This window comes from Ambystoma mexicanum, chromosome 11, assembly GCF_040938575.1.
Source record: "Ambystoma mexicanum isolate Mex_15411 chromosome 11, UKY_AmexF1_1, whole genome shotgun sequence".
Taxonomy (NCBI): Eukaryota; Metazoa; Chordata; class Amphibia; order Caudata; family Ambystomatidae; genus Ambystoma; species Ambystoma mexicanum.
Window position 1 is genome coordinate 801723526 of NC_090934.1, and position 12287 is coordinate 801735812.

Here is a 12287-nt window from a genome sequence, read left to right on the forward strand (position 1 = left end):
CTCCATGATGTTTCACATTTTCTTTTTTCGTTCCTTGGGGCTTTCAGTTTTAGGGTGAACCACAAATTGAGGTGTGCTTTAGGTTTGCTTTTGCACATTTTTAAAGGGGCAATGTTGTCTAGCCCCGTGGTCAGGGTTTGGTTATAGAGGTCCACCACGTCTGACGGGTCGGAGGAGGCAAAGGGGGGCACATGTAAAGGTTGGAGGAGAGGCAAATGTTTATCTGCAGTAATATTCTTTTTATTCCTTTTAGGCATGGATGGGGCAGTGAGTGTCCCTACTGTCCCCCATAACCCACGTTGGCCCTACTGTCGCCCACCCACCCACCGCCCCACATTGGCCCTACTGCTGCCCGCCCGCCCTCCCCACGTTGGCCCTACTGTCCATCACCCACCATCCCCACATTGGCCCTACTGTCCGCCACCCACCAGCCCCACGTTGGCCCTATTCGCTTCCACCTGCCCCACGTTGGCCCTACTGTCCCACGTTGGCCCTACTCGCTTCCGCCTGCCCCACGTTGGCCCTACTGACCCATGTTGGCCCTACTCGCTCCCACCTGCCCCATGTTGGCCCTACTCACTGACACCCACCCAACCCCACATTGGCCCTACTCCCTACCGCCCACCCTCCCCTGCCCTATTTACTATGACCCATCCACTCCAGCTCGGCCCGACTCACTAATTCTAATCTGCCTCAGCTTGGCCGTTCTCCCTACCACCTACTGTCCCGACCTCAGACCTATTCACTCCAACCTTCCTGTCACAGCTCGACTCTACTCACTCCAGCCCTCCATCCACAGTGCAACTCTACTCACTACCACCACCCGTCCCCACCTCGGCCCTATTCACTCCTGCCCACTGCCCCAACTTGGCGCTACTTAGTAGCTTGGCCCTACTCACACCTACCCTCCCCAGCTTGGCTTGACTGACTACCGCCAACATGCCCCAGCTTGACCTTACTCCGTATCGCCCACTGTCCCCACCATGGCCCTATTCATTCCAGCCTGCCTGCCCCAGCTTGGCCCTACTCACTTCTGCCACCCGCCATCTGGGCCCTACTAACTCCTGCCAACCCACCCCAGCTTGGCCCTACACACTAACGCTGCCTTGCCCAAGCTCGGCCCTTCTCACTATCGCCCACCCGCCCCAGCTCGGCCCTACTCACTTCCGTCCGCCCACCCCAGCACTACTCATTAAAGAGCCAACCGGCCCCAGCTTGGCCCAACTTGCTTCCAGCCATCCGCCCTAGCTCGGCCCTGCTTACTAAAGCCCACCTGCCCCACCTTGGCCCTACTCAATTGCGCCCACCTGCTCAACCTCAGTCAAACTTACTACCGCCCACTTGCTCCAGCTCAGCCCAACTCACTTGGACCCACCCCAGCTTGGCCCTCCTCACTCTAACCTACCCGCCCTAGCATGGCCCTACTCACTCAAGCCCACCCGCCCCAACTCTACCCCACTCAATTGTATCCACCCGCCCCAGCTTAGCCCTATTCACTCCAGCTCACCCACCCCAACTTGGCCCTACCCACTACAGCTTGGCCGTACTCACTAAGCTCGGCCCTACTCACGAACACCCACCCACTCCAGCTCGGTCCTTCCCACTCACACCAATCTGCCCCAGCTCGGCCCTACTCACTGACACCCACCTGCCCCTGCTTGGCCCTACTCACTGACCCACCTGCCCCAGCTCGGCCCTACTCACGATCGCCCACCCGTCCCATCTCCGCCATACTCACTCTAGTCCACCCTAGCTTGGCCCTACTCAACAAGCTCAGCCCTACTCACATAGCTCAGCCCCACGCACTTGTGTCCATCCGCCTCAGCTCAGCCCTACCCACTACCACCCATCGGCCCCAGCTCGGCCATACTCACTACAGGCCACCACCCCCTGCTTGGCCCTACTTATTCCAACCCACCTGCCCCAGCTCGGCTCTACTCGCTGCGCCCACCAGCCCCAGCACGGCTATACTCACTTGCGCCCACCATCCCAAGCTTGGCCCTCCTCGCTAACGCCCACCCTCCCATGCTCGGGCCTCCTCACTAAGCTCGGCCCTCCTCGCTAACGCCCAAGCTCAGCCCTCCTCGCTGATGCCCACCCTCCCAAGCTCAGCCCTCCCAAGCTCGGCCCTCCTCGCTGCTGCCCACCCTCCCTAGCTCGGCCCTCCTCGCTGCTGCCCACCCTCCCAAGCTTGGCCCTCCTCGCTGACGCCCACCCTCCCAAGCTTGGCCCTCCTCGCTGACGCCCACCCTCCCAAGCTTGGCCCTCCTCGCTGAAGCCCACCCTCCCAAGCTTGGCCCTCCTCGCTGAAGCCCACCCTCCCAAGCTTGGCCGCACTCGCTATCGCCCACCCTCCCAAGATCAGCCCCACTCACTTGTGTCCATCCGCCTCAGCTCAGCCCTACCCACTACCACCCATCAGCCCCAGCTCGGCCCTAGTCACTATAGGCCACCCACCCCTGCTTGGCCATACTCATTCCCACCCACCTGCCCCAGCTCAGCTCTTCTCGCTGCGCCCACCATCCCAAGCTCGGCCCTCCTCGCTAACGCCCACCCTCCCATGCTCGGGCCTTGTCACTAAGATCGGCTCTCCTCGCTAATGCCCAAGCTAGGCCCTCCTCGCTGATGCCCACCCTGCCAAGCTCGGCCCTCCTTGCTGAAGCCCACCCTGCCAAGCTCGGCCCTCCTCGCTGAAGCCCCCCCTCCCAAGCTTGCCCCTCCTCGCTCTCGCCCCCCCCCCAAGCTCGGCCGCACTCGCTCCCGCCCCCCCCTCCCAAGCTTGGCCCTCCTTGCTCTCGCCCCCCCTCCCAAGCTCGGCCGCACTTGCTCCTGCCCACCCTCCCAAGATCGGCCCTACTCGCATCGCGCCCACCCTCCGAAGCTTGGCCCTACTGGCTTCCCGCCCACCCTCCAAATCTGGGCCCTACTGGCTTCCTGCCCCCCCTCCCAAGCTTGGCCCTACTGGCTTCCCGTCCACCCGCCCAAGCCCGGCCCTTCTCGCTTCCCGCCCACCATCCAAAGCCTGGCCCTACTCGACTTCCACCCACCCTCCCTAGGACGGAGCTACTCGACTATCGCCCGGCCACCCTAGCTCGGCCCTACTGACTCCCGCCACCCCCTTCCATCCTCCCTAGCTCAGCCCTACTCAACTTCCGCCCACCCTCCCTAGCTCGGTCCTACTCGAATCCTGCCCACCCTCCCAAGCTCGGCACTACTCTACTCCAGCCCCCATACATTATTATTATTGTTATTACTCCCCCCAGCTCGCACCTCCTCACTCCCTCTCACCCAAGCTTGCACCTCCTCACTGCCTCCCTCTGGCCCCAACACGCAAATACTCACTCCCACCTGCCCCCAACTCGCACATCTGCCTCTTACGCCAGCCTGCACCTTCTCACTCGTTCCTACCTCACCTCGCACCTCCTCACTCCTTCTGGCCCCAGCTCGCACCTCATCACACCCTCATCATGCCCTGCTCAATAACGCCCCCCCCGGCAAGCTCACCGCTGCTCACTAACGCCCCACTCCAGCTCCCACCTCCTCGATAAGCACACCCCTGCTCAGTACTGCCCACCCATGCCCCTGCCCCTTCCTAAAGTGAGATTTTTCTACTTTTGTATTTTTAAGGGTAGATTTAATTTTTAATTTCATTATCACTTTTAACAGAGGGGTTGCAGGCTTTAATGTTATTGTAGGAAGAAGGTGTAGAGAAGGCAACATTTCCGCCATTCCTTGTAGTGTACCTTTGGTATTGAAGAGGGCATTTCTTTTTAGGGATAAACAAGGTGTGTTATTCTGGTATAATATGTTGTGGAGCTACAACCTTAGGATTTACCATCTCGTTTTACAGGAGGTTTGGAGATATTAAAATGACAATAAGCCATAACCTCTTCTGGCGTAGGGGTCAAAATATCCTTTTCAGAGGACAAATTCTGCATCTCATCCCACGGAATCACTTCACTACCCTGGGCTCTGTCTCCACCCAAGTGATCCTCCCGCAGTACACCACTCCCAGGGTTGGGATACGGAAGCATCTGCCTCCCCTGGCCACCTAGGAGGAGACTTGGAGGGTTTTGGTGAGGGATCCGCAGGATTCTTCACAGATCTCAAAGTGGTACTGCTAGGCAAGAAAATGAAGCACCCCCTCTGTTGGGACAGAAAGGCCAGAGCACTCAATCCACTGCAGAGCAAAGAGATGTCTTAGCTGCAGCTAACTTCAGAGAGGACAACAAGAAAACAATCAGACTCCTCATCAGGTAGAAGGAAGCAGGTCAGTTATCCAATGCTGTAGCTTAAACATTGTAAGATGATGATGTTGATCTAAGCTAGCTTTGCTCCACTACTAGGCACCAGAAACCTACCCAGGAACAGCTACTGAAATAGGTTAGTTTTGCAAGATAATCGGCGCTATGCATCTGTGACCAGATAATGAAGCATCCTTCACCTTGATGTGGTGAACTCCAAGTTGCGAACACTGCTATCCAGGATATTTTAGCAAATTAAGGTGTTCTGTGTTGATGTGATAGGCCTCATATCCCTCCTACCTGCTTGAAGCTGGAAGGCTGCAACACGCCCTTACTTGCGAGGCTGTACACTGCACCTGCCCCCATTAGGAGGCCCCAGCATGTTTTTCAGGAGCGGAGCTGGGGTCCAGAAGGAGTTCTGATCCTGCAAGGCTTTCAGAAATATGTTGGGCACGGTGAATGCCCCTAATTACACCAGCAGGGGCTGTCAACTATTTCAGCAGTCCACCCCATCCACAGCCGGCGCACTCCGCGCTGACAGTTGCAGGCGAACTGCACCTTGGACTCCGCCCTTGCTCATCTGCACACACTAAGATGGTGATTCATGTCATCTACTTAGGCCGCAGGCGAGCTCGCGCCGTCAGCTGGACGCAGCCACAGAATAAAACCACAGTTGCCAGACAAGTCCCTGGTGCTCCGCAGCTCTCCCAGATCAGAATTTCATGAGTGCAGCTCTAGTGAGTTAGTTTAACAAAAGGATTTTCAGGCACACTCTGCAGGGCTCCAATGCTAAGTGACCATCATTGTCGTGACGATCTACCGTCCCCTTATAGAAGGGTTTTTTAAGCCTCTCAGCAGGATCCTGGGGAAAGACCGGCATCGATCGGTGCAGATTGTCAGCTGAGTACTGCAGCCAATGTGAACGGCAGAAAGGTGCAGAACCACCAGCCCTGCACTATAAAAGCAGACAGCTGGAGTGGTATAGCGTGGGTTCTATCAGTGAGTTCACAGGAGGTGCCAAAGGTGGAGAAAGAGACCAGGCTGATGATGGACAGAGGAGCTGAGTGTTGGAGAGTCTGTGGCAGAGCTCAGCAAAGGTGAAGTAGTGAGGGAGAGTGGTAACAGTTGTGTGTAGTGTAGTGTATTGTAGGGAGGGGCTGTCTAGCAGGTGTGTGAGGGAGAGATAGATATAGTGTGGGAGATAAGAGTAGGGGAGTTGGGTGGTAGTAGTAAGTGTATGAGGAAGTGCGTGTTGGGAGAAAGCGAGGCTAGCAGAGAGGGGTGTATGAGTGGAGTGGGCAGAGAAGGGTATAGGAGAGAAATGCGGAGGGTGTTGGAGTAGTGCGAGAGTGTGTAGTGGAAGCATGAGCAGTTTGCCATATCCCTGAGTTTGGTGGAGAGGAGCGCAGTAGTAGTTCAGAGGTAGTGATGGGACGGACGGAGTAATAACTACACATGGAATCAAAGACAAGAAGTGTGGAAGTCAACATAGGAAAGTGCGGAGAGGGGAGAGTAATAGCAGTGAAAGTTGTAGTATTACTAGCGCAGAGAAGTTACTCTAATAGTGGAGGGGGAGAGTGCTAGGAAGGCGATATAGATTGAAGGTGAGAGAGTAATATCAGAGACAGAGGAGATGCATGTGGGAAGGAGGGGGGGTGCAGTTGTAAAGAGGAGGAGGGTAGAAGGAGATGTGGTAGGTCAGAAGAAGGACACAGACTCTGATTAGCCATTTCGTTGGCCGGGTTATTCACGAAAAGGAATAAAGCCTTTTTTCCCCTACTATATAAGGCGTCCCTACCTAATAAAACTAGCTAGAGTGTTCGTCAGTGAATGTCTTGAAATTAAACTGTCCTCCATCCAACTCTATTCTATCAGACCCTGCCACTAATTCTAACAACTCAAAAACAGGAAGGTTTCTCCTGAGGTGTGTTGACTTATACTTCATCCACTTCTCAATAGAAAATCTTCAGATAGTCTCTAGTGATTACTTTTATAAGTTCATACAGTTCATCTATTATTGTTTTGGACTGTTGAGTCTTCTCTTGTTTCCTTTCTCTTCTCTTTGAACTGGCTGCACAATACTTCCTTCTGGACTAAGACGATTTTGAGCATTCCAATAATGATTCTCATTCACTCTTGCAATATTTCCTCTCTCTTGACTTTGCCGAGGGTACGACGTTCATTCATCGGCCGTTTTTTTTTTCCACAGCACCTTTTGACACAAAAAAATCTAAAAATATAGGGTGTCTGGAGGAGGCCAAATAAGGGGTAGGATGTTGTGGTGAATAGGGAATAAATAATAAGGGAGGAGGGGACCCGCCAAATAAAATAAAACATTCTATGATTTTTTTTGGCAAAACATTTTCATCTTTTGGGATGAATTTACATAGAACCGTGACGAGTATGAGCATTCCAACAATACCGGTTTTTATCCACTCCCCCGGGTGTCCCATTAACCATATTACCTTCAGTTCTTAGGGCTAACGTCACCAGGGTTTTCATTAGCTGAGGATCAGCAACTTCTCCTTCTAATCTGGCGTCTTGTGCCCTTTTGCCAGCCACTCTTCACTCAGTTTGTTATGGATGGTGGTCCGGTACCCTCGATATCAGCTTGTCCTGAGTTGCTCGCATCAGCACGCTTTTGGCATTGCTACATGGACCTCTGGTCCACCACTGTCTTACTTTGGTCCCGCCATTGGTCTCTGCTGCTCTCTCTCTATTTGTTTTGGGGCGTCATACGTCCAGCTTTGGTTTCTCTGGCTTCCTGGTTACCGACAGTAACATGTCTGTCTCTTCTTGGTCTTTCGTGTCTGCAGGATGCTGTGCGTCTTGCCTCTGCTTTGCTCTAAGGATAGCCTTAATTACTCTTATTTTAAACTTGTGGGCTCTCCTGACGTTTCCCCAGACTACTCCCTTTTTCGGATTGACATAGCCATGGGGCTTCCCCTGTGCAAAACGTTGTTCCCTTTTCTCTTACTCTGGCAGATTTTCCTCTCCTCGATACGTCCTATTCTTTCTCCCAGTGGAATGGGAGTTTAAAAGGAGATTTTCTATTTTGTGATGGCAATAATCCATATTGAACTTTTCTTCACAGTTCATATCCTCAGAAAATTTTAAAGATGTCATTTTACAAGGTCCTCTAGGGAGTTCCTCCTGGGAACGGTAGTGCTTGTCCCCAAAGGGGCCGTCTCTCCCAGTGAGGTCCCACTTCCCGCTACCCCAAGGGAGGTTATTGTGTAGCGGCTCACCTCCCTAGCCTCACATAAGGGGGCTCGCCATTGGGAATAAGGGACGAATTGCCACAAATCGTCACAGAGAGTAGTAGGGAGGTAGAGGGCTGGAATATTAAACAGCACAAATATACACCACTCTTTTTAGATCTTACCAGTGCTAAGGGAGGGCCAGCTTGGAAGACCCTGAGTGAGTAAGTAAGCCCACATTTTAGGGTACCATCATTAGTATAGAGCATAGACTGGGGCTACCGGTCGCTAGCACTAACTGGGGTTTAGGGATGCCTGGGCTAGGGAGGGAATTCCATGAGAGACCAGAGAGACACCACTTCCCAAACCCCTTTTCCAGCTGGTGCCTCTTAATTAATTGCCTGTCTAATGATATGACCTTTATAACGTGCCTCTACACAAGTGTTTCTAGGCGCGACAAGACAAGGAGGGGGCAACAAGGGGAGGACAAAACAACAATCTTAATAGGCCTTTTGTCATTCAGATCGTGCAAGTGCGGGGAAGAGGGAGAGAAGTGCCAGGCGGTGAGTGGAAAGAAAAAGTGCAGATAACTGTGAAAGGGGCCCCTAGGGGTCCCTTGCGTCTATGGAAACAAGGCAAGTCACCACACACAATAGATACGCCAGACACAAGGTTGTAGTCCCAAAGCTAGGGTTTATTGCAAAGCAAATAGTCTCAGTTGGCCAACTCGGTCTCACGCCCCGCGACGTGTATCTCTAGACCTCGAGGGACGCAAGAGAGTGAATTACGTACATCAGTTACACATATACAAAATGCATATCATACAATCATCTATGACATGTTTAACACCCCCCTTTATTGGGTTTCTTTGAACTCGGTGTGATGATGGACACTTCCGACAATTATGACACCTTCAAATATCTATTCTAGTAACAATATGCAATTTGCAAGTGCGGAGGCATCTTTCAGTTGTTGAACAGAACACAGTGCTTCTGTTCTTGGAAGCGAGCTACATACGGGGGAAGAGTCACATTCCAGACCTTGCTATCTATGAGGTGCTATTCGTGTCCTGGGAGCCGACACGCTCTACAGGGCTCAGTAAAGGGGGGCCGTAAGAAGAGCATAATTCAAGCCTTTTGCTGCTTTATTCTAACATATTCTACCATATAACGAGACTGGCTGGCAGCTGCGAAATTATTAAATGCCCTGCAGCTCTGCTTCAAGGCTACATTCGGGAGGGAGCCAGGCATTCCTTCCTGGCGCTGCCTACGTTGTGTTTCAACAAACTCTTGTTATCCTCGCGGCCCTGCGGCCTTGTCCTTTCACGTTCAGACAACAATGTTTTACAGTCGAGCAATGTAAGCAGAAAATGTGCTGCGAAGCAATAAGAACAGAAAGCAATGAGCAATTGTTAGAAAACAAAATGGCGATCCTTGTTACATCAAAATGGTCGTTCATTGGCAAACTCGGAAACCTATATGTCTGTCATATCGTGCATGAGACGGTTGGCCCACGGCCCCAAAATATGTTTGCCGTCAAATATGAGAGGTATCTATTTTTCTAGACTGACAACTGTACTGTACAGTTGCAGGTACAGAGCCTTAAGTGCTGGGGGAGCCCGCAGGCATTGCAAGGGCAACTGGACATGCAGGAGCCTGGGCCCGAGTTAAGAGGGTAGCCAGGTGACCAGTGTGTGAAGCAGTCAGGCACATCAGCAGGGGAGAGGAAGAGAGAAAGCAGAAGTTAAAAGGAAGGTCTTGAGGTGCTTCCGGAATCAGTGGTGGTTCTGCTCAAATTTGATGGAGGCTGTTCCAGAGGGAGCCGAAGAGAGAGATCTGCCACCCACTCTCTACTTGGAGAAGCGTCTGATCCTCGGAGTTGGAGGTGGATGAGCAGAGAGCTTGCGAAGGAAGATGTTTAGGAAAAGAAAGTTGGAGGTAGTGCGGTCCCAGGACCCAGAAAACCTCATGGAATATGCAAAGGTTCTTGAACTTGATCCTTGCAAATCACATTTCTGCAAAGAACAATCCACATACATTACATTGCGTTTGTATAAATATCTAGAAATGTTCTGGAGACTTCCAGAATTTTTCAGGGCATCTTAACAAGCAAGAAACTCCATGTTGTGTTCAGAATGTAATCTTTTATTCTGTTAACAGTACGGCTTTCTTTCACAGAGGGGGTGGAATAGTTAAGTAACGTTATTGCTCTCTATTTCACATTTTTGACTGTTACTTTATGTTTTGGGCAACATATTCAAACTAGGTGATTTTCCCCAGACAGTAGAGTTCAGGGGTATGATTTTATAGAGTTGTTTAATGTATTGTGTCTTGCCATTTTCCACACACAATAACTGAAACGGGAACAGCCTTGCATTTCCTAGTATCAAAAGTCAAATCTAAAGTTCCCCATGTCCATAAGTAATCCATTCCAACATTTGTCCCTTAGTCTAAGATGAATAGTCCTAGCTTATGTATGACTTATAATCACCAAATACACCAGAAAGAAAGGATCCATTACTTTTTATTTGGGATGATCACGCATGCCATATTTTGTTGCAATTGTCAAAAACGACTACTGAAACTAGGTCATATTTTCCTTTGAAACAGGTTAATAATGAGCACAGCCCTGGCCTGGACTGGAGCAATGAGAACGATCGTCTGCTTGTGTGCCAAGTATGCATTAAATTGGCAGATATTAATGGCCCAGCGAAGGAAAGAGAACTGCACTTGAAATGGACAGAAGGCATTGTTAATGAATTTTATGAACAGGTAAGTGTAGAGTTAAGTACATATTTGGTAAACTCCATAAATGGCTGACGGTTACAAGAAATGTGCTTCCTTTCTAGGTGTAGAAACCATCTTTTAAAAAAAAAGCTCAATGGATATTCTCAGTGCAACTCTTCAGCAATGCCACCTGATTACAAAGCCCTGCACAGTAGTTGTCCTTCTGGCAACTTGTGAGTCTAAATGGTTGTTAGATTTGTGTTGGCCAATCAGCACCTGGCTATGTGATTTGCGTAGGTCTCAATGCCTTAAAGTGACAATCCCAGGGCTCTGTGAACAGACAACTGGCTATCCACACACAAAGGCAACAAACATGTAATTATAAAGTGTCTACTCTGGATTATTAAAATTACCCTCTTGAGCTTCTGGGGACGAGGGAGTGTTGGCTATCAGCATTGGTACTTTAATTTATGTTCTTTGGATAGGAATCTTCTACTCTTGCTTTTCCTTGCACCAATCTACCTGTTCTACATCATGAAAGCTTGCGTTGCTGCTGCCCGCACGTACATTTATGTTTGTGTGCGAGGAGCCAACAATTCTGCTACTCAAGCTGACCGGTTCTGTGTGAGCGAATACATGAAAAGCCTCTGCTGCTGTTGTACCTTTTCTTTGCATGCAAATCAGGCCTATGACGTTACAGCTAATCTGTTACGATTTTGAAATTTTATTTTTGCATTTATTTCAGTACACAAAGCCCTGAGGCTTCTATGCGCTAGTTACAGAAAGTGCATAGTACACTAGTGGCGTGCAAGAATACGCATATGGGTTATGGACAGAATTGGTGTGTGTATACAGTCTGGCAAAGCATCACCTCCTGGTACGGGTATTCCATCAGGCATGCAGGCAAGCTTATGAGACAAAATAGGTGCGAGTACCTAGACTGGCAAAGCCTCACCTCATGGTAGAGGGGGCTACATCAAGTATGCAGTTACAGGTAGATAAAAAGCAACATTTGTATGTCATAATCAGTGGGTTACAGGTAGGTTACATTGGTAGCACAAGTCATAATCTGTAGGTTACAGGTAGGTTACATTAGCAGCACTGGGCAGCACAAGTCCAAGCGTACAGGACGCGAAGATATAATAGGTCATTGAGAGCAGCAAAGTGACAGATACAAAGTCATATGTTGATACTGTTTGGATTAGAGGAGGTGGAGGGGGAATGGAGGGCCCTTTCTCATATGGCCCATTTTCTGCAGATGGTGGCTCGGGCCTGTTTCTTGGAAGAGCGCTTGCTTACCAACATTGACGTAGTGGGTTAGGAAAGCCAGGGAAGTTTATCTAATGCAGAGGCTCACTGCAGCACTCTATGGAAAGAATGCCGGTATGTCTGAGGTTCACTGAGAAGTATGGGGAGGCGGGTCTTTGTGAGGGTGGTTGGGTAGTCGGTTGGAGTAGGTCACCCGCCCCTCGGGGGGATTACCAGTGATGGAGGTAGATGATGCTCGGTTAACATGAAGTGATGGCCCCAAGGTGGTCAGGAGGGCGTAGGCCTTATTCTAATGTGTCCCATATGTGCCAATACAGCACCTAGTTATGTTTTGTTATGCCATACAGAAGCGAGTGAGGGAGGTGGGTGCAGGACTGTGCTGAAAGATAGGCTTTTTTAGTTATAATATGTATGACAATGTGCCTTACTGCATCTTTCTTTGTGTTATGTAAGGAAGGCATGGGAAGTCACAAGTGATCATAATTCAAGGGAGTTTATTGAACTTCATTTGGGTTTGAAAAACCTCTATCTAAACCTAAATCTAAAGATGGGAGTAAGCTACGACCATCAAATAATAATAACGCAGTCCTAGTCGAGTCTGTCAAAATAAAAGGGCCTATGCTAATAAACCTATTGGCAATCCTTACTTCTAAATACAACTAGTGTGGGAAACAATGTTATGTAAAAAAAAAGGTGTTCAAGAAATTATATGTTGGGATAGTCAAGCCGTTGGCTTCCCTGTCACATGTTTTCAGCACGGGACAAGGTGGCATACTTGAGCTTAGCACACACTCTAGCTTCTCGAGCACGAGGATGCAGTTCAGAACTTCAACATCAAGGCCTTCTGT

General features: G+C 50.3%; 1 protein-coding gene across 1 annotated transcript in view; it reads left to right on the forward strand.

Moving 5' to 3' along the window:
* Positions 1–12287, forward strand: part of PDE3B (phosphodiesterase 3B) — a 2257139-nt gene that overhangs the window by 2059119 nt on the left and 185733 nt on the right. The window contains exon 14 of the mRNA XM_069623736.1: positions 10054–10215. Coding sequence (XP_069479837.1) covers positions 10054–10215 — 162 coding nt within the window. The remainder of the gene's footprint in view (positions 1–10053; positions 10216–12287) is intronic.